Here is a 23,649-nt window from a genome sequence, read left to right on the forward strand (position 1 = left end):
CAGTTGAACTAGTTTACAGTCCCACCAATAGTGTAAAAGTGTTCCTATTTCTCCACATCCTCTCCAGCACCTGTTGTTTCCTGACTTTTTAATGATCGCCATTCTAACTGGTGTGAGATGGTATCTCATTGTGGTTTTGATTTGCATTTCTCTGATGGCGGGTGATGATGAGCATTTTTTCATGTGTCTGTTGGCTGCACAGATGTCTTCTTTTGAGAAGTGTCTGTTCATATCCTTTGCCCACTTTTTGATGGGGTTGTATTTTTCTTTGTTGTAAGTTTGTTTGAGTTCTTTGTAGGTTCTGGATATTAGCCCTTTGTCAGATGAGTAGATTGCAAACATTTTCTCCCATTCTGTAGGTTGCCTATTCACTCTGATGGTAGTTTCTTTTGCTATGCAGAAACTCTTTAGTTTAATTAGATCCCATTTGTCAATTTTGGCTTTTGTTGCCATTGCTTTTGGTGTTTTAGACATGAAGTCCTTGCCCATGCCTATGTCCTGAATGGTATTACCTAGGTTTTCTTCGAGGGTTTTTATGGTATTAGGTCTAACATTTAAGTCTCTAATCCATCTTGAATTAATTTTCATATAAGGAGTAAGGAAAGGATCCAGTTTCGGCTTTCTACTTATGGCTAGCCATTTACTAAATAGGGAATCCTTTCCCCATTTCTTGTTTTTTGTCAGGGTTGTCAAAGATCAGATGGCTGTAGATGTGTGGTATTATTTCTGAGGGCTCTGTTCTGTTCCATTGGTCTAGATCTCTGTTTTGGTACCAGTACCATGCTGTTTTGGTTACTGTAGCCTGGTAGTATAGTTTGAAGTCAGGTAGCGTGATGTCTCCAGCTTTGTTCTTTTGGCTTAGGATTGTCTTGGCAATGCGGGCTCTTTTTTGGTTCCATATGAACTTTAAAGCAGTTTTTTCCAATTCTGTGAAGAAAGTCATTGGTAGCTTAATGGGGATGGCATTGAATCTATAAATTACTTTGGGCAGTATGGCCATTTTCACAATATTGATTCTTCCTATCCATGAGCATGGTATGTTCCTTCATTTGTTTGTGTCCTCTTTTATTTCACTGAGCAGTGGTTTGTAGTTCTCACTGAAGAGGTCCTTCACATCCCTTGTAAGTTGGATTCCTAGCTATTTTATTCTCTTTGAAGCAATTGTGAATGGGTGTTCATTCATGATTTGGCTGTCTGTTATTGGTGTATAAGAATGCTTGTGATTTTTGCACATTAATTTTGTATCCTGAGACTTTGCTGAAGTTGCTTATCAGCTTAAGGAGATTTTGGGCTGAGACAATGAGGTTTTCTAAATATACAATCATGTCATCTGCAAACAGGGACAATTTGACTTCCTCTTTTCCTAACTGAATACCCTTTATTTCTTTCTTCTGCCTGATTGTCCTGGCCAGAACTTCCAACACTGTGTTGAATAGGAGTGGTGAGAGAGGGCATCCCTGTCTTGTGCCAGTTTTCAAAGGGAATGCTTCCAGTTTTTGCCCATTCAGTATGATATTGGCTGTGGCTTTGTCATAAGTAACTCTTATTATTTTGAGATATGTTCCATCAATACCAAATTTATTGGAAGTTTTTAGCAAGAAGGGCTGTTGAATTTTGTCAAAGGCCTTTTTGTCAAATGCCTTTTCTGCATCTATTCAGATAATCATGTGGTTTTTGTCTTTGGTTCTGTTTATATGCTGGATGATGTTTATTGATTTGCATATGCTGAACCAGCCTTGCATCCCAGGGATAAAGCCCACTTGATCATGGTGGATAAGCTTTTTGATGTGCCACTGGATTTGGTTTGCCAGTATTTTATTGAGGACTTTTGCATCGATGTTCATCAGGGATATTGGTCTAAAATTCTCTTTTTTTGCTGTGTCTCTGCCAGGTTTTGGTATCAGGATGATGTTGGCCTCATAAAATGAGTTAGGGAGGATTCCCTCTTTTTCTACTGATTGGAAGAGTTTCAGAAGGAATGGTACCAGCTCCTCCTTGTACCTCTGGTAGAATTGGGCTGTGAATCCGTCTGGTCCTGGACTTCTTTTGGTTGGTAGGCTATTAATTATTGCCTCAATTTCAGAGCCTGTTATTGGTCTATTCAGGGATTCAACTTCTTCCTGGTTTAGTCTTGGGAGAGTGTAAGTGTCCAGGAATTTGTCCATTTCTTCTAGGTTTTCTAGTTTATTTGCGTAGAGGTGTTTATAGTATTTTCTGATGGTAGTTTGTATTTCTGTGGGGTCGGTGGTGATACCCCTTTGTCATTTTTTATTGAGTCTATTTGATTCTTCTCTCTTCTTTATTAGCTTAGCTAGCGGTCTATCAATTTTGTTGATCTTTTCAAAAAACCGGCTCCTGGATTCATTGATTTTTTGGAGGGTTTTTTGTGTCTCTATCTCCTTCAGTTCTACTCTGATCTTAGTTATTTCTTGCCTTCTGCCAGCTTTTGAATGTGTTTGCTCTTGCTTCTCTAGTTCTTTTAATTGTGATGTTAGGGTGTCAATTTTAGATCTTTCCTGCTTTCTCTTGTGGGCATTTAGTGCTATAAATTTCCCTCTACACATTGCTTTAAATGTGTCCCAGAGATTCTAGTATGTTGTATCTTTGTTCTCATTGGTTTCAAAGAACATCTTTATTTCTGCCTTCATTTCGTTATGTACCCAGTAGTCATTCTGGAGCAGGTTGTTCAGTTTCCATGTAGTTGAGTGGTTTTGAGTGAGTTTCTTAGTCTTGAGTTCTAGTTTGATTGCACTGTGGTCTGAGAAACAGTTTGTTATAATTTCTATTCTTTTACATTTGCTGAGGAGTGCTTTACTTCCAACTATGTGGTCAATTTTGGAATAAGTGCAATGTGGTACTGAGAAGAATGTATATTCTGTTGATTTGGGGTGGAGAGTTCTGTAGATGTCTATTAGGTCCACTTGGTGCAGAGTTGAGTTCAATTCCTGGATATCCTTGTTAACTTTCTGTCTCATTGATCTGTCTAATGTTGACAGTGGGGTGTTGAAGTCTCCCATTATTATTGTATGGGAGTCTAAGTCTCTTTGTAAGTCTGTAAGGACTTGCTTTATGAAGCTGGTGCTCCTGTATTGGGTACATATATATTTAGGATAGTTAGCTCTTCTTGTTGAATTGATCCCTTTACCATTATGTAATGGCCTTATTTGTCTCTTTTGATCTTTGTTGGTTTAAAGTCTGTTTTATCAGGGACTATGATTGCAACCCCTGCATTTTTTTTGTTTTCCATTTGCTTGGTAGATTTTCCTCCATCCCTTTATTTTGAGCCTGTGTGTGTCTCTGCCTGTGAGATGGGTCTCCTGAATATAGCACACTAATGGGACTTGACTCTTTATCCAATTTGCCAGTCTGTGTCTTTTAATTGGACCATTTAGTCCATTTACATTTAAGGTTAATATTGTTATATGTGAACTTGATCCTGTCATTATGATATTAGCTGGTTATTTTGCTCACTAGTTGATGCAGTTTCTTCCTAGCCTCGATGGTCTTTACACTTTGGCATGTTTTTGCAATGGCTGGTACCTGTTGTTCCTTTCCATGTTTAGTGTTTCCTTCAGGATCTCTTGTAGGGCAGGCCTGGTGGTGACAAAATGTCTCAGCATTTGCTTGTCTGTAAAGGATTTTATTTCTCCTTCATTTATTAAACTTAGTTTGGCTGGATATAAAATTCTGGGTTGAAAATTCTTTTCTTTAAGAATGTTGAATATTGGCCCCCACTCTCTTCTGGCTTGGAGAGTTTCTGCCGAGAGATCTGCTGTTAGTCTGATGGGATTCCATTTGCGTGTAACCCGACCTTTCTCTCTGGCTGCCCTTAACATTTTTTCCTTCATTTCAACTTTGGTGAATCTGACAATTATGTGTCTTGGAGTTGCTCTTCTCAAGGAGTATCTTTGTGGTGTTCTCTGTATTTCCTGAATTTGAATGCTGGCCTGCCTTGCTAGATTGGGGAAGTTCTTCTGGATAATATCCTGCAGAGTGTTTTCCAACTTGGTTCCATTCTCCCCGTCACTTTCAGGCACACCAATCAGACGTAGATTTGGTCTTTTCACATAATCCCATATTTCTTCAAGGCTTTGTTCATTTCTTTTTACTCTTTTTTCTCTAAACTTCTCTTCTCACTGCATTTCATTCATTTGATCTTCAATCGCTGATACTCTTTCTTCCAGTTGATCCAGTTGGTTACTGAAGCTTGTGCATTTGCCACCTAGTTCTCGTGTCATGGTTTTCATCTCTATCAGTTCATTTATGGACTTCTCTGCATTGTTTATTCTTCCATTCCCTTTTCAAGGTTTTTAGTTTCTTTGCACTGGGTATGTAGTTCCTCCTTTAGCTCTGAGAAGTTTGATCGACTGAAGCCTTCTTCTCTCAACTTGTCGAAGTCATTCTCTGACCAGCTTTGTTCCATTGCTGGCAATGAGCTGCGTTCCTTTGGAGGGGAGATGCGCTCTGATTTTTTGAATTTCCAGCTTTTCTGCACTGCTTTTTCCCCATCTTTGTGGTTTTATCTGCCTTTGGTCTTTGATGATGTGACGTACTGCTGATGGAGTTTTGGTGTGCGTGTCCTTTCTGTTAGTTTTTCTTCTAACAGTCAGGCCCCTCAGCTGCAGGTCTGTTGGAGTTTGCTTGAGGTCCACTCCAGACCCTGTCTGCCTGGGTATCAGCAGCGGAGGCTGCAGAAGACAGAATATTGCTGAACAGCAAGTGTTACTGTCTGATTCTTGCTCTGGAAACTTTGCCTCAGAGGAATACCCAGCCGTGCAAGGTGTGAGGTGTCAGTCTGCACCTAGTGGGGGATGTCTCCCAGTTAGGCTACTCAAGGGTCAGGGACCCACTTGAACACGCAGTCTGTCTGTTCTCAGATCTCAAACTCCGTGCTGGGACAACCACTGCTCTCTTCAAAGCTGTCAGAAAGGGACATTTACATCTGCAGAGGTTTCTGCTGCTTTTTGTTTAGCTATGCCCTGTCCCCAGAGGTGTAGTCTACAGAGGCAGGTAGGCCTCCTTGTGCTGCGGTGGGCTCCACCCAGTTCGAGCTTCCCGGTGGCTTTGTTTACCTACTTAAGCCTCAGCAATGGCAGGTGCCCTACCCCCAGCCTCGCTGCCTTGCAGTTAGATGTCAGATTGCTGTGCTAGCAAGGAGGGAGGCTCTGTGGGCGTGGGACCCTCCCGGCCAGGTGTGGGATATAATCTCCTGGTGTGCCATTTGCTAAGACCCTTGGTAAAGCGCAGTATTAGGGTGGGAGTTACCCGATTTTCCAGGTGTTGTGTCTCGGTTTCCCTTGGCTAGGAAAAGGAATTCCCTTCCTCCTTTCGCTTCCCAGGTGAGGCAATGCCTCGCCCTGCTTCAGCTCTCGCTGGTTGGGCTGCATCTACTCACCAGCACTGTCCGACACGCCCCAGTGAGATGAACCCAGTACCTCAGTTGAAAATGCAGAAATCACCATCTTCTGTGTTGCTCACGCTGGGAGCTGGAGGCTGGAGCTGTTCCTATTTGGCCATTTTGGGCGCCCCCCACCAAATTACACATTTCTTGGATAAACAGTCAAAATTCTGGAGGCTAAAATCTAATCTGATAGAAGGCCAATCAGTGGCAGTCTGGGACCAATTCTACAGATGGTAGTGGTAACTGTAATGGGACCCAAGGGAACTTTTGGGGGTGATGAAAACATTCTGTGTTTTGATTAGTGGTGACATGTGTATATCCATCTGTCAGTGTTCACTATATTTAAGATACACTTAAGGTAAGTACACATTACTGAATGTAAGTTATACCTCAAAAACAATTTTAAAAAGACAGCATGGAAGCTTACTTACTGAAATCTTTCGGCTGTATTCTCCTCCCCTATTTCTAACCGGACCCCTTTTTCCTTTGTCTCTATTCTCCTCATCCTACTTAGTGTGGATCCTATTCCCACCAGTTTCTTCTCAATATGGAGCTTTAGTCCTGGAATGGAGTTTTAGCTGACCAATTTAAAGAGTTTAAAGAGTACTCTAGTCCCTTCAGATCTTACTGCAAACTGCTTGTACTTAATCATACTGGGGTGGGTCAGGAATCTGGGAGTAGCTTAGCTGGATAGTTCTGGGTTCAGATCTTTCATGAGACTGCAGTTAAGCCATTGGCCAGGGGTGCAGTCTCATGTAAAGGCTCTACTCAGGGAAAATAAAAAAGCTGCCTGAATAGCCTCATCACATGCAGCTGGCTTCCCTCAGAGGAAGTGATCCAAGAGGGTACACCCAAAATGGAGGCTGGTATCTTTTTAAAACCTCATCTTGAAGTGCCATAGCATCACTTACACCATATTCTACTGGTCACAAAGAGTCACCCTAGTAAAATATGGCTGAAAACCACATGAGGGTGAGTATTAGTAAGCAGGAATCATGGGGGTTACCTTAAAATATGGCTACCATAGCTGCTATTTTCAAATTAGTTTGCTGAACTAATTCATTATTTGGAATTCTTGGGCGCAACACACATTTCTCTTGCATAGCCACTGATACTACACAGGTCTTGAAACTTTCCACTGTTTATCCCACCAGCTATTTTGGGGCTTATGATACCATACCATCCTGTTTCATTGTAGATGTTGTTCATGAGTTTGTGAATTAGATAATTTAGTAATATTTTGTTCTATATTACCAGCACATTTAAGGAGATCTGAAAAGTCTTTGCTATTGACATCTTCTTATAATCCCAACTATCCATCTCTTTTCAACTTCTGTGACTTTATACTATATTTAAGGAGTCTTTCTTAAGAGTAGTATGTGGATTTTTTATTTTAATCTACTTTGTTGATCGTTGTCTTGAAATGCTTTACTCACACACAGTTAATATAATGGCTGATACAGCTGTGTTTGTTTCTGCCATTTTACTGTATGTTTTCTACTTATCTGCTTCTTTTAGTCACAATTGCCTTCTTTTGGATTAGACTAATATTTATTTTTTCATTTTCAGTGTATTAATTTGTTAAAAATCTTTTATTTTTAGTAGTTGCACTAGAGATTGGGCTGTGCAAACCTGATATAATCTACTTTAAATTTTACTTTCACTACTTCCCCAATGATGCCAGAATCTCAGAACTTCATTTATCAACCCCATCTTCTGCATTACTGTTGTCAGGCATTTTTTCTATGTATTTTTTAAAGTTCACTATTTTAAAAAATAATTACTTATACTTACTCATACATTTACCCTTTCCCTGCTCTTAATTCTGTCCTATATTTCCATGTTTCTATCTGGAATCTCCTTCCTCCCACTTAAATAACTCCCTTTATTATTTCTCCTGGTGCCTGTCTGTTGGTGGTGAATTCTTTCAGGTTTCGTTTGATAACATTTTTATTTTGGCTTTATTTTTGACAGGTATTTTCATTTAAAATGTATTTTAAGTTGGGAATTTTTTTATTTTATTTTTTGAGATGGAATCTTGCTGTCACCCAGGCTGGAGTGCAGTGGCACGATCTCAGCTCACTGCAACCTCCACCTCCCAGGATCAAGCAATTCTCCTGCTTTAGCCTCACAAACAGCTGGGGTTACAGGTGCATGCTACCACACACAGCTAATTTTAAAATTTTTAGTAGACATAGGGTTTTGCCATGTTGGCCAGGCTGGTCTTGAATTCCTGACCTCAAGTGATCTGCCCTCCTCGGCCTTCCAAAGTGCTCGGATTATACAGGTGTGAGCCACCGCGCCCGGCTGGGAATGTTCCTAAATTAGTATTTTCACATGCCATTCCACTGTCTCCTAGCTTAAATTGCTTCTAATAAAAACGTGGTCATCTTCCCTGTGTTTTTATCTTTAGTTTTTAGCATTCTTATTTGTGATATACCACTGTGCATTTTCTTTATATTTATCCTGCTTAGAGTTTAGAGAACTTCTTTGACCTGGACTGATATCTTTAATCAGTTATATTTTCAAATACTGTTTTCACTCTACTGTCTTCTTTAGGAACTACACACACACACACACACACACACACACACACACTTTTTTTTGAGACAGAGTCTCGCTCTGTTGCCAGGCTGGAGTACAGTGGCGCAATTTCGGCTCACTGCAACCTCCACCTTCCGGGTTCAAGTGATTCTCTTGCCTCAGCCTCCCGAGTAGCTGGGACTACAGGTGCCTGCCACTACGCCCGGTTAATTTTTATATTTTTAGTAGAGACAGGGTTTCACCATGTTGGCCAGGATAGTCTCCATCTCTTGATCTCGTGATCCACCCGCCTCGGCCTCCCAAAGTGCTAGGATTACAGGCATGAGCCGCTGCGCCTGGCCCTTATTTGTTATTAAATCAATTTAACAAGGTCTTACTTTCTTACTATAATTCTCAGTTCTAAAATCTCCATATAATTATTCTGTGAGTTCCAATTCTCAGTGGACATTTACCATGTTTTCAGCATATTAATCACAGTTACTTTAAAGTCTCTCTGATAACTGGAATTATCAAGATCACCTAATGGGTCTATTCCTATAATTGGCATTCCTTCTGTTTTCTGATTATGTGGTACCATCTTTTGGCAGAATGGCGTTTTTGGCTCCATCATGGAGCCAAAAGCTTCAGATATTATCTTATGTAAAGGAAAGTTCAACCTTCCTTCTGCTGGTGAGATACTGTGGTGGTTTGACATTTAATCAGCATCTAAGCTGAGTCAAAGCTAGTTTACAGTCTTGAAATAAGATTTAGTCTACCTGCATGCCTTAGCTATACAATTTTCTTTTCTTTTCTTTTTTTGAGACGGTGTCTCAACTCTGTCACCCAGGCTGGAGTATAGTGGCATAATCTTGGGCTCACTGCAACCTCTGCCTCCCAGGTCTAAGCGATTCTCCTGCCTCAGCCTCCCGAGCAGCTGGGGTTCCAGACGCGTGCCATGACGCCCGGCTAATTTTTTATATTTTTAGTAGAGATGGGGTTTCACCATATTAGCCAGGATGGTCTCGATCTCCTGACCTTGTGATCCACCCGCCTCGGCCTCCCAAAGTGCTAGGATGACAGGCATGAGCCACCGCACCCAGCCATCCATCCAGTTTTCAAACTAAAAGACCCACATATTCTGTGGAGCCATTACACCAGTTACCCTAAAATCTAGTGTATGCCTTCTAAGACTGCTGAAAATGCCACTTCTTACTTACGTTTCCAACCTCTTGCCCAGCAGAAGTCCAGTATTCAACCAAAGCTGAAAGCAGGCCATATGCTCGAGGCATCCCAAATATCTGCCAAAAGCTCTACTGATTTCTCTTTCCATCTGACTCCTAGCTGCTCTGAACTAGATTTTACACTGCATCCAGAATTAGCAGATTCCCCAGGGACAAAACACAACTACAAAGCTACCTGCCTTCTGAGATTCTTACCTCTCCAGAGACATACCCACAGTAGTTCTCTTTGATTCTCTCGTGCATTCAAAGAATGACTTTCATCAGGCTATTCTAGTTGTTTTAGCTAAAACCACTAATCTACTGCCAGCTGTCCCACCCTACCTGGAAACAGGTGCTTTCCATGTACTACTTTAAGTGATTCAATAAATGTCACAAATTCAAGGCCAAAGTCACTTTTTCACTTATTTACCATTTTTGTTAAAGGCTATCAAGACATTCTTTATGCACAAAACACCATTGATCATAATAAAAACATGCATATAATCAATTCATTCCTCAAGAAATATCCTATTTCACTGAATCTAATGGGGTGATAATTGTAAAACAATTTATGTGCTACGAAAAAAGAAACTAGACTGAAATAAGGCAGTCTAAGAACTCCCAAATAAAGCTGGAACACCAAAAGATAATTGGCAACTATAAGACACATTATGTAATTTCAACTAAAAAAAAAGACTGATTAGGTGTCTAAGGAAGACCTTCAAATAAAGCTTAGACACCAACCTGTTCTCACAGTTAAAGTGAGAAATAAGTCACCTTGCAGATAAAGAAACATTCTTGTTTCAATACTGCCACTGGGTGTAATGGAAAAAAAGCATTCTTCAAGAATTAAATGATAAGCTAGGATTCAGTCCGGTTCAGAGACCTGAATTCATGCTACCCATGTGGTCTAAAAAAAGGCTCAAACAGAGAATTTAAGTTAAAGTTAAATTGCACTCGCAAGTGACTGGTAAACAAGCAAATTCAAATCTTCGAAAGAATTCAACTTCAGTCAGCTCAACAGCAATTTTAAGATACATTTTTATTTCAGAGATGTTAAAATACAAAAACAAACCTATTCTCTCGGAATCTACGAAATACCGTACTGAAAATCTACTGTAACTAGTGCCTAGAACAGGGCCTGGCACACAACAGCAAACAAAAACAAAGCATTAACATTCCAGTGGTGTGGCAGGCAGAACAATGGGCCCCAAAGAGGTTCATGTCCTAATTCCAGGAACCTATAAATATGTTACCTCATATGGCAAAAAGGACTTTGCACATTAAAAACCTTGAAATGGGAAGATTATCCATGCAGATCCAATATAATCACAGGGGAAGGGGAGGCAGAAGAGAGAATATGAAGGGGATGCATCCACAAAAAGAATTGTAAAAGAGATGCAACACTGTTGGCTTTGAAGGTGGAGAGAACAGGTAATAAGCAAAGGCATGTGGGACGCCTCTGAAATATGGAAAAGGCAAGAAAATGGGTTCTCCCTTAGAGTCTACAAAAATGAACATATCCCTACTGACAATGATTTTTGCCTAGTGAAATCCAAATCCATTTAAGATTTCTAACCTCCAAACTGTACTATGATTTATTGTTTAAGATACTATGTTTGTGGTAATTTGTTGTAGCAGCAATAGGAAACTATACAAATGGGGTCATAAATAAAATAAAGAATTCAGAAAAAAGAGTAAGGGAGAATTTAAATAGCTTATGTCTGGTATGTATGTGATTTTAAAAAGGGTGATCAAGAAAGGTCACTCTGAAGATACTTTTGAGCAGAGAACTGAAATAAGAGACAGAGTAAGCCAAATCAGTATCTGCGTAGGGGAGAACATCAAGTACAAAGGCCCCAAGGCAGGACAATGTTTGCGTGACTGAGCAACACACGGAGGCCAGCATGGCCGAAGAACAGTGACCTGTGACTTATAACTTGATATGCATATTAAGTATGTATCCTGTAAGAATGGCTTAGTAAGTATATCACTATAGAAATTTCTTAAGTATGAAAAAAATTTGGTAAATAAACTCCATAAAAATGACACTAAACCTAAAATGTATCTATAGATTTTTCTTTTTTTTTTTTCGAGACGGAGTCTCGCTCAGTCGCCCAGGCTGGAGTGCAGTGGCGCGATCTCCCCTCACTGCAAGCTCCAGCTCCTGGGTTCACGCCATTCTCTTGCCTCAGTCTCCCAAGTAGCTGGGACTACACATGCCCGCCACCACGCCTGGCTAATTTTTTTTTTGTATTTTTAGTAGAGACGGGGTTTCACCTGTTAGCCAGGATGATTTCAATCTCCTGACCTCCTGATCCTCCCGCCTCAGCCTCCCAAAGTGCTCGGATTACAGGAGTGAGCCAACACGCCCAGCCCTTTTCTCTTTTTTTTTTTTTTGAGACAGAGTCTCACTCTGTTGTCCAGGCTGGAGTATAGTGGTGTGATCTCTGCTCACTACAACCTCTTCCTGGGTTAAAGCGATTATCCTGCCTCAGCCTCCCAAGGACTTGGAATTACAGGGGTGCACCAGCATTTCCAGCTAACTTCTTTGTATTTTTAGTAGAGACGGCGTTTTACCACGTTGCCTAGGCTGGTCTAGAACTCCTGAACTCAGGTGATCTGCCCGCCTCGGCCTCCCAAAGCACTGGGATTACAGGCGCGAACCACAGCACCTGGCCCTAATTTTTATATTTTTAGTAGAGATGGGGTTTCACCCTGTTGGCCAGGCTGGTCTCGAACTTCTGACCTCAACTGATCCGCCCACCTTGGCCTCCCAAAGTGCTAGGATTATAGGTGTAAGCCACCATGCTTGGCCTTTATCTGTAGTTTCAGTAAGGTAAATTAATTTTCTTGCTATAGGATTCAAATACTACTTTACTCATGAATATCTAAATCAGCATAAGTTCACATGGTACTAAATATTGCATTACAATAGTAAGTGAACAAATTACTTTAAAAAATGTTTTTGAATCCCAAACTTGTTTTCAACTTTTTTCAAAGCTAAAATAAACAGAAAATGACAACATGAAAATAGAATTTGATAACTAGAATTAGATAGTTCAAGCATATGCACTTTTTGGTACTCACAAATTAAAAACAGAAACAAGCATGAACTTTAACTCCAAGTTCCCTTATCAAATATCCAAGGCAAATTAAAAATCATATCCTCTATTTGCTTCTTCCTTTGCACCTTCAACACAATAGAGAGGATCAAAGCTGAAGATTACTTCTTTGTAAGCCTAACAAAACTGATAGACCTCTGGTGAGAATGGTCAAGAAGTCACAAACTAAATTCGGAAATAAAAAACATCATAACAGATTAACACATTAAAAAGATGTAGTTACTGAACAAATTTATGACAATAAATTTTAAAATTTAGATGCAATGGATAAATTCCTAGAAAATTAAATTCTAGTTCCAGAAATAGAAAACATGAATAGTCCTCTGATCATTACAGAAACCGAATCAACCATAAAAGAACCATCCCACAAAGAAAACTCAACCCCAGATGACTTTATTGAGAAGTTCTACCAAACATTCAAGACAAGGACACAAAACTCTACCATAAGAAAAAGAAGATTCCTAATTATTTTGTGAAACTAGTATAAATCTGCGAAGGACAGTGAGATAGGAAAATTAACATGCAAATTTCACGCACTAATACAATGCAAAAATCCTACACAAAACACCATCAAACCAAATCTAGGAGAGCATATCCACAAAATACCTATATCAAACATTATAGTTATGGATGAAATTTTGTATGTTTTCTCTCAGAAAGCAGGGGAAAAAGATGCCTGTTATCACTACTTCTTTTCAACAATGTAATTCAGGCCCAACTGGTAAATAAGGACAAGAGGAAGAAATCAAAAGTAAAGAAAAAGACATAACAAAAATCTCAGAATTCACAGATGATTATAATTGTAAACATTTTGAAACAATCTACATGTAAATTAAAATTAGTAAATCTAATAAAGCTACTGAATCCAAGATCAAAGGATACTTGTATTCCTATATACCAGAAAGAGAAAAGATGACTGGAAAATTCAAATGGAAGTACACAGAGCTAAGAACATATAAAACCTACTTGAAGAACAAGGAAGGATCATGTGCTCTGTTGTACTATGGAAGTGTAGAACTGATACAAGGATACACAAAAAACAGACCCATGGTACAGAATAGAGAAGTCAGAAGCATTCATCAAATATAAGATTCTTGATATGACAGAGGTGATACTGAAGATCAATGGGAGGGAAATTGGCTTTTCAATAAACAGTGCTAGGAAAAATGTTTATTCATATGTATTGAGTTAAATTAGACCCTTACCTCACACTGTACACAAAAATCTACTCCAAGTCAATTAAAGACCTAAAGAAAGGCAAAACCACAAAGCTTTTAAAAGGCAATAAAAGAGTATCTTTAAGAAAGACAGAAAGTACAAGCATAAAGGAAAAAAACTTTCTTGAACTTTGATAACCTCAACTGCATTAAAATTAAGAAAACTACTATTCAAACATCATAAGGAGAAAAAGACAAGCCACAGAATTAGAAAAGGTATTTCTGCCACATATAACTGAAATGGCCTAGTCTCCATAATTAGAACTCCTAAAAATGAATCACTTTATTTAATAAACAAAAAAAGTCAGCAAATTGGAACAGGTCCTCACAAAAGATATATATAATTTGTCAATAAAAATACAAAAAGGTTCTCAACCCCATTAGGAGTCAGAGAATTGCAAATCAAAGCCAAAATGAGATACTATTACATACCCACCTGACTAGTGGAAACTGAAGTCTGAAAAAACTAAGCATGGATGAGAAAACAGAACAGGAACTCTCATACTGTTGCAGAACTGTAATCTGGTACAGACACTTGGTTCTATCTACTCAAGTTGAAGATGCAGATTCTACAACCTAGTAATTTTAATCCTAGGCATGATACACTCTACAGAAACTAATGCACACAAGTGCCAGGATATAGGTATAGGTATAGGTATAAAAACATCAATGATGGCAGCATTGTTTCTAACAGCCCCAAAATGCCTATCAACAGCAGAATGCATTTGTTCTTTCAACCTGTTATCCATTCTTACCAGTGAGGATGAAAGATTTCTAATCATTAAAAAAAAAAAAATTTCTCTGGATGCGGTGGCTCACACCTGTAATCCTAGCACTTTGGGAGACCAGGGCAAGCAGACTGCCTGAGCTCAGGGGTTCAAAACCAGCCTGGTTTTGAGCAAAAAATGAAATGGGGATGGTGGGGTGCGCCTGTAGTCCCAGCTACTCCAGTGGCTGAGGCAGAAGAACTGCTTGAATCCAGGAGGCGGAGGTTGCAGCGAGCCAGGATCGTGCTACTGCTACCCAGCCTGGGCGACAGAACGAGACCCCGTCTCCAAAAAAAAAAAAAAAAAAAAAAAAAATTTCCGTCCATAAGCCACACTGGCTCCTTTATAGCTATTGTGTTCCTAATGTTTCTAGTAAAAACTTTAATGACAAAGAATACTTTACATTGTATTGTACTGTTGGGAAAGCCATCACATAACCATTCTCTTTATCAAACTGGTATTTGCCTATCCATAATTTCCACTCAAGTCTTTTTGTTTGTTTGTTTTGAGATGAAGTTTCACTCTTGTTGCCCAGGCTGGAGTGCAATGGCATGATCTCAGCTTACGGCAACCTGCGCCTCCCAGGTCAAGTGATTCTACTGCCTCAGTCTTTTGAATAGCTGGGATTACAGGCATGCACCACCGCACCCAGCTAATTTTGTATTTTTTTGTAGAGACAGGGTTTCACTAGTTGGTCAGACTGGTCTCAGTCTCCTGACCTCAGGTGATCCACCCACCTTGGCCTCCCAAAGTGCTGGGATTATAGGCATGAGCCACTGCACCTGGCCCACTCAGTCTTAGGTCCACTTCTAAAGCCAGTGTGTTCCCACTCTTAACTGTACCTCAGGATTACTTGGGAAAACTTTTTTCTTTGAGACGGAGTCTCGCTCTGTAACCCAGGCTGAAGTGCAATGGCATGATCTTGGCTTACTGCAACCTCTGCCTCCCGGGTTCAAGTAATTATTCTGCCTCAGTCTCCCATGTAGCTGGGACTACAGGCATGCGCCACCACGCCTGGCTAATTTTTGTATTTTTAGTACAGATTGGGTTCTACCATATTGGCCAGGCTGGTCTTGAACTCCTGACCTCATGATCCACCCGCCTTGGCCTCCCAAAGTGCTGGGATTACAGGCATGAGCCACTGCGCCCAGCCGGGAAATCTTTTTTTAACAGCAAGCTTTTTTAGCTCAATGCTATGTGTGCCGTTATCCTATTGTGTACACCTGAACACTCAAATAGGTTATAAGACTCCTAACATAGCCAATTTATTTAGGGGCTTTCTCCTTAATGATTTGCATCCATATCAGGGTTTCAAGTTGTTTAGAAGTCTGTGACTGAGCTATACTCTTAGTCTGGCAATAGAATCACACTTTTGTTTGTAAGAAGTTCTGAAACCTGTTTTCTAAAATGTTAAGTTTTCAATGCCTCGCACCATTTTTTTTTTTTTAAATCTCAGGAGTCAGCAAACTTTTCCCACGAAGAGCAAGAAAGTAAGTAGTTTTGGCTTTGCAGAGAAGATGTTCTCAGTTGCAATTACTTAGCACAAAAATAGCTACAGATAATACATAAATCAATGGCCATTGCTGTGTTCCAATGATACTTTATTTAAAAAAATAGGAAGCTAGTGGGCCATAAGCTTGCCTATCCTTGCTTTAGATTTTAATCATTGTTCCAAGATTTGTCACCTTGTATCACTAATCCAGTTAATCAGAACATGACAAGAATATTCATTTAGCTGCTTATTATCATTATTTTAAAAAAAACAACTGTCAGGGTTATTCTAAAACCCTCAGTGCTCAATGCAACGAATCTAATTATTCTAAAGAAAAGAAATGCACAAAAATGCATATACGAGGATGTTTATGTAATTACTGATAATAGAGAACTGGAAACCATTAACAGAGATTTTATTTATTAAAAAGTAAATTAGTGACTATTCAGCAAATTATTCAGAAGCAGCAGACACAGAAAGAGAGTGACAATGTTTTCCAAAGTGTAAAAAAGTAACTCAAATCATGCCTAGTACTTTATCACTTCAGGAAACATCTGAAAGTATTTCTTAAAAAATTAATGATAGAAAGCTGGGCGCAGTAGCTCACGCCTGTAATCCCAACAATCTGGGAGGCAGAGGCGGGTGCATCACTTGAGGACAGGAGTTGAGACCAGCCTGGCTGGCATGATGAAACCCTGTCTCTACTAAAAATATAAAAATTAGGTGGGTGTGGTGTTGTATGCCTGTAATCCCAGCTACTTGGGAGGTTGAGGCAGGAGAACTGCATGAAACCAGGAGGTGGAGGTTGCAGTGAGCCAAGACCATGCCACTGTACTCCAGCCTGGGCTACAGAACAAGAAAGAAAGAGAAAGAGAAGGCCGGGCACAGTGGCTCACACCTGTAATCCCAGCACTTTGGGAGGCCGAGGCAGGCAGATCATGAGATCAGGAGATTGAGACCATCCTGGCTAACACAGTGAAACCCCGTCTCTACTAAAAATACAAAAAATTAGCCTGGCGTCGTGGCAGGTGCCTGTAGTCCCAGCTACTCCAGAGGCTGAGGCAGGAGAATGGCGTGAACCCGGCAGGTGGAGCTTGCAGACAGCAGAGATCGCGCCACTGCACTCCAGCCTGGGCAACAAAGCGTCTCAAAAAAAAAAGGAAGGGGAGGGAAGGGGAGGGGAGGGGAGGGGAGGGGAGGGAAGGGGAGGGGAGGGGAGGGGAAAGAAATGATTTAAATATCTGAGTGATTTGATTCAGGTGACATTTTGCATTCTGAATTCTCTTCATTAAGTTTAAATTCTGTAAGTTGAAAAATTACTATGAAGGAAAATTACTGCTAGTCTGAGAAGTCCAGTAGACAGCTGGTTAAGTAGTCATCCACTGCTATTATATCAACACAGATCACAGATCCTCATAGCAATTATAGTTATTAAAATGCTTTTACATATTGTTTTGTTTGATCTATAAGAATCCCATGAGGTAAGAATTTCTGTAATAAAACACTCAGTTATTTCCAACATTCTTCCAAATAGTATCTCCAACCTTAAAGTTGAAGATTTAAGCCACAGTTAACTTTTAAAAATTCTTAAGAATTTATAAAAATATTCTCCTTCAGTATGGAAATTTCCATCTTTTATAGACTCCATCTTTTTTTTACTAAGGTGCACGTGCTTAATACCTAAAAATACATTCCTTTATTAATTCAGTAATTAAATGGCACCAGTGAAGAAAATCTTACCCCAGGAAAATTTTCACACGAAGTTCTTTTTTGGTCCTCGAGATTGTCTTCAATGTGGTAATTTCTGCATCAAACCAGAATCCTCTTTGTCCAGGACTTTCTACATTATAATTAACCATTACCACATCACCAACATTTAGTTCATTCCATTTCAAAATGGTTCTAGCTCGTGGTCTAAGATCTTTGACATTCATTTCTAGAGTACCGCTTTCTGGGTATCTGAGGAGAGAGAAAACCATAAAACATGGCTTATGATTATCAAAGACAACTAAAGTTTTATGCAATGTACAGAAAAACCTAATTTACTGAGTTAATCATCTAAGAGAAAGTAAAATAGGTTGCAGTGTCCTTAAATAACAGGGGTTACTTCATGTTGGCTTCTCACCTGTACTGTGATACCTACAGGGTAGTTTCTGTAAGTATGAGCATGAACCCTCTCCCCATTCCCACTAGGCCTTGGAGATGTGGATCTCTTCATGGCTTGCAGGTTGTCAGGCAAGTAAGTGTTCAGCCCACATTCAAGAACCACAGTCATCTACTTTGAGGGAGCTATATGCTATTTTTTCTAGAATAAATTATAAGTAACATATCTATTCAGTCACATATTACTGTTACAATCTAGATACTCTCAATGAGAGACTGAATATTCGTAATGGCACTTAAATAATATACACTCATGATTTGACTTCCCAGAGTCAAACAATTCTTGCTAAAGTCTTATTAAGACATTTACTGCTAGCTGGGAAAAGTAGGGGACTGGGAAGGGTGATAAAAACACAAGCTCTTGCTCTACATTCTTTTAACCCAAGTTTTGTTTTGGTTTCTGAGACAAGGTCTCACTCCGTCACCCAGGCTGGAGTATAGTTATGTAATAATAGCTCACTGTAGCCGCAAACTCCTGGGCTCAAGAAATCCCCGATCCTGAGGTGCCTGAGTAGCTTGTACTATAGGCACGTGCCACTATACCTAGCTAACATGTTTTTCTTTGGTAGAAGCAGGGTCTTACTATGTTGATGAGGCTGGTTTTGAACTCCTGCCCTCAAGCAATCCTCCTGCCTCAGCCTCCCAAAGTACCGGGACTACAGACATGAGCCACCATGTCAAGCCCCAAGTTTTTTTTGTTGTTTGTTTTTGTTTTTTTTGAGATGGAGTCTTACTCTGTCGGCCAGGCTGGAGTGCAGTGGTGAGATCTCAGCTCACTGCCACCTCCACCTCCACCTCCTGGGTTCAAGTGATTCTCCTGCCTCAGCCTCCTAAGTAGCTGGGATTACAGGCATGTGCCACCACGCCTGGTTAATTTTGTATTTTCAGCAGAGATGGGGTTTTGCCACGTTGGCCAGGCTGGTCTCGAACTCCTGACCTCAGGTGAGGTCCACCCACCTCAGCCTCACAAAGTGCTAGGATTACAGGCATGAGCCACCATGCCCGGCCCCAAGTTTAAGTTTTAACAGGACTAGATGATGGCCTTTCTGATCTTTGTACAAGTTCATCAACTTGTGCCATTTGCAATACTTATAAGAGCATGAACCTAGCATGTTCCAATAGCCTCCATTTTCCCTGAAAGAGAAAGGAAAGATTCCAGTTTATCTTTTTTTTTCTTTAATGTATACTTTAAGTTCTTGGATACCTGTGCAGAACGTGCAGGTTTGTTACATAGGTATACATGTGCCACGGTGGTTTGCTGCACCCATCAACCCGTCATCTACATTAGGTATTTCTCCTAATGTTATCCTTCCCCTAGCCCCGCACCCTCCGACAGGCCCCACTGTGTGATGTTCCCTTCCCTGGGTCCATGTGTTCTCATTGTTCAACTCCCACTTATGAGTGAGAACATGCAGTGTTTGGTTTTCTGTTCCTGTGTTAGTTTGCTGAGGATGATGGTTTCCAGTTTCATCTATGTCCCTGCAAAGGACATACATTCATCCTTTTTTATGGCTGCATAGTATTCCATGGTGTATATGTGCCACATTTTCTTTAATCTATCACTGACAGGCATTTGGGTTGGTTCCAAGTCTTTGCTATTGTGAACAGTGCTGCAATAAACATACATGTGCATGTGTCTTTATAGTAGAATCATTTACAATCCTTTGGGTATATACCAACCAGTAATGGGACTGCTGGGTCAAATGGTATTTCTGGTTCTAGATCCTTGAGGAATTGTCTTCCACAATGGCTGAACTGATTTACACTCCCACCAACAGTATTAAAGCATTCCTATTTCTCCATATCCTCTCCAGCATCTAACATCACAATTAAAATAACTAGAGAAGCAAGAGCAATCAAATTCAAAAGCTAGCAGAAGACAAGAAATAGTAAGATCAGAGCAGAACTGAAGGAGATAAGAGACACGAAAAATCCTTCAAAAAAAAAAATCAGGCGGCCGGGCGCAGTGGCTCAAGCCTGTAATCCCAGCACTCTGGGAGGCTGAGACAGGTGGATCACGAGGTCAGGAGATCGAGACCATCCTGGCTAACACGGTGAAACCCCATCTCTACTAAAAAATAATAAAAAAAAAACTAGCCGGGCGAGGTGGCGGGCACCTGTAGTCCCAGCTACTCGGGAGGCTGAGTCAGGAGAATGGTGTGAACCTGGGAGTGTGAACCTTGTAGTGAGCTGAGATCCAGCCACTGCACTCCAGCCTGGGCTACAAAGCGAGACTCCATCTCAAAAAAAAAAAAAAAAAAAAAAAATAATCAATGAATCCAGGAGCTGTTTTTGAAAAGATCAACAAAATAGACCACTAGCCAGACTAATAAAGAAGAAAAGAGAGAAGAATCAAATAGACTCAAAAAATAAATAAATAAATAAAAAGGAGTATCACCACTAAACCCACAGAAATAAAAACTACCATCAGAGAATACTATAAACACCTCTACACAAATAAACCAGGAAATCTAGAAGAAATGGATAAATCCCTGGACACATACACCCTCCCAAGACTAAATCAGTAAGAAGTCGAATCCCTGAATAGAACAAATAACAAGTTCTGAAATTGAGGCAGTAATTTATAGCCTACCAACCAAAAAAAGCCTAGGACCAGACGGATTCACAGCCAAATTCTACCAGAGGTACAAAGAGGAGCTGGATACCATTTCTTCTGAAACTATTCCAAACAATAGAAAAAGAGGAACTCCTTCCTAACTCATTTTATGAGGCCAGCATCATCCTGATACAAAAATCTGGCAGAGACACAACAAAAAAAGAAAATCTCAGGCCAATATCCCTATGAACATTGATGTGAAAATCCTCAATAAAATACTGACAAACTCAATTCAGCAGCACATCAAAAAGCTTATCTACCACGATCAAAGTTGGCTTCATCCCTGGGATGCAAGGCTGGTTCAACATATGCAAATCAATAAACGTAATCCAACACATAAACAGAACCAATGACAAAAACCACACAATTATCTTAACAGACGCAGAAAAGGCCTTCTATAAAGTTCAACCCCTTCATGCTAAAAACTCTCAATAAACTAGTTTTGATGGAATGTATCCCAAAATAAGAGCTATTTATGACAAACCCATAGCCAACATTATACTGAATGGGCAAAAAAACTGGAAGCATTCCCTTTGAAAACCAGCATAAGACAAGGATGCCCTCTCTCACCACTCCTATTCGACATAGTATTGGAAGTTCTGGCCAGGGCAATCAGGCAAGAGAAAGAAAGTATTCAAATAGGAAGAGAGGAAGTCAAATTGTTTGTTTGCAGATGGCTAGATTGTACATTTAGAAAACTCCATCGTCTCAGCCCAAAATCTCCTTAAGATGATTAGCAATGTCAAGCAAAGTCTCAGGATACAAAATCAATGTGCAAAAATCACAAGCATTCCTATACACCACCAACAGACAAAGAGAGAGCCAAATGATGAGTAAACTCCCATTCACAATTGCTACAAAGAGAATAAAATACCTAGGAATATAACTTACAAGGGATGTGAAGGACCTCACCAAGGAGGACTACAAACCACTGCTCAAGGAAATAAGAGGACACAAACAAATGGAACAACATTCCATGCTCATGGATAGGAAGAATCAGTATTGTGAAAATGCCCATACTGCCCAAAGTAATTTACAGATTCAATGCTGTCCCCATCAAGCTACCATTGATTTTCTTCACAGAAGAAGAAAACACTACTTTAAATTTCATATGGAACTAAAAAGGAGGCCTTATAGCCAAGATTATCCTAAGCAAAAAGAACAAAGCTGGCAGCATCACACTACCTGAATTCAAACTATACTACAAGGCTACAGTAACTAAAACAGCATGGTACTGGTACCAAAACAGAGATATAGACCAATGGAACTGAATAGAGGCCTCAGAAATAACGCCACACATCTACAACCATCTGATCTTTGACAAACTTGACAAAAATCAGAAATGGGAAAAAGATTCCCTATTTAATAAATGATGTTGGGAAAACTGGCTAGCCATATGCAGAAAACTGAAACTGGACCTTTCCTTACACCTTATATAAAAATTAACTCAAGATGGATTAAAGACTTAAACCTAAGACCTAAAACCATAAAAACCCTAGAAGAAAACCTAGGCAATACCATGCCGGACAAAGGCATGGGCAAAGACTCCATGTCCAAAACACCAAAAGCAATGGCAACAAAAGCCAAAATTGACAAATGGGATCTAATTAAACTGAAGACCTTCTGCAGAGCAAAAGAAACTATCAGCAGAGTGAACAGGCAACCTACAGAACAGGAGAACATTTTTATAATCTATCCATCTGACAGAGGGCTAATATTCAGACTCTACAAAGAACTTAAACAAATTTACAAGAAAAAAACAAACAACCCCATCAAGAAGTGGGCAAAGGATATGAACAGACACTTCTCAAAAGAAGACATTTATGCAGCCAACAAACATATGAAAAAAAGCTCATCATCACTGGTCATTAGAGAAATGCAAATCAAAACTACACTGAGATACCATCTCACACCAGTTAGAATGGCAATCATTTAAAAAGTCAGGAAAAAACAGATTCTAGTTTTTATATGTAGCCAGCTCTCTAAGTAACATTTAAAAAAGAAAAAAGCCAAGAAATTTCATCAGAAAGCAAAACCATGTAAAAATTCTAGCAGTATCTTGGCTTTATGTCTATTTCCTAATAGTAAGCATCACAAACCTAACCTGACCTGAACCTAAAGCTTTATAAGGTTCTTCAATGTTATATATTTTTATTTATTATTTTTAGAGACAGGGTCTCACTCTATCATCCAGTCTGGAGTGCAGTGGCATGATCATGCTCACTGCAGCCTCGGCCACTCAGGCTCAAGCAATCCTCTTACCTCAGCCTCCCAAGAACTGGGGGCTACAGGCGCATGTCACTACGCCCGGCTAGTTTTAAAACTTTTTGTGGAGACAGGGTCTCACCATGTTGCCCAGGCTGGTCTCAGACTCTTGGGCTCAACTGATTCTCCCATCTTGGCCTCCCAAAGTGCTCAGATTATAGACATAAGCAATCATGTTCAGCGGGGTTCTTCAATTTTAGGCCTAACTTCCTAATATCATTAAACTGAAGAAATCAGTTACAGTCCACACTGGCTTCTATAAAATTAAGAGCTGCTGCTCCTATGTATTACTAGGTAGTAGGGGGACAAAGAAATGAGTAACTGGAGAGGATGTGGAGAAATAGGAACACTTTTACACTGTTGGTGGGAATGTAAACTAGTTCAGCCATTATGGAAAACAGTATGGCGAATCCTCAAAGATCTAGAACTAGATGTACCATATGACCCAGCCATCCCATTACTGGGTATATACCCAAAGGATTATAAATCATGCTGCTATAAAGACATATGCACACGTATGTTTATTGCGGCACTATTCACAATAGCAAAGACTTGGAATCAATCCAAATGTCCATCAGTGACAGACTGGATTAAGAAAATGTGGCACATATACACCATGGAATACTATGCAGCCATCAAAAAGGATGAGTTTGTGTCCTTTGTAGGGACATGGATGCAGCTGGAAACCATCATTCTTAGCAAACTATCACAAGAACAGAAAACCAAACACCGCATGTTCTCACTCATAGGTGGGAACTGAACAATGAGATCACTTGGACTCAGGAAGGGGAACATCACACACCGGGGCCTATCATGGGGAGGGGGGAGGGGGGAGGGATTGCATTGGGAGTTATACCTG

At 40.0% G+C, this 23,649-nt stretch overlaps 1 protein-coding gene across 3 annotated transcripts in view; it reads right to left on the minus strand.

The window, feature by feature from the left end:
- Positions 1-23,649, minus strand: part of UHRF2 (ubiquitin like with PHD and ring finger domains 2) — a 99,395-nt gene that overhangs the window by 35,744 nt on the left and 40,002 nt on the right. For all 3 annotated transcript variants that reach the window (XR_013404848.1, XM_015117705.3, XM_015117704.3), the window contains one exon: positions 17,486-17,704. Coding sequence is in view for 2 of the 3 variants with exons in the window: in XM_015117705.3 (XP_014973191.1) it covers positions 17,486-17,704 (219 nt within the window). In the remaining variant the exon portion in view is untranslated. The remainder of the gene's footprint in view (positions 1-17,485; positions 17,705-23,649) is intronic.

This window comes from Macaca mulatta, chromosome 15 (genome assembly GCF_049350105.2).
Source record: "Macaca mulatta isolate MMU2019108-1 chromosome 15, T2T-MMU8v2.0, whole genome shotgun sequence".
Classification (NCBI taxonomy): Eukaryota; Metazoa; Chordata; class Mammalia; order Primates; family Cercopithecidae; genus Macaca; species Macaca mulatta.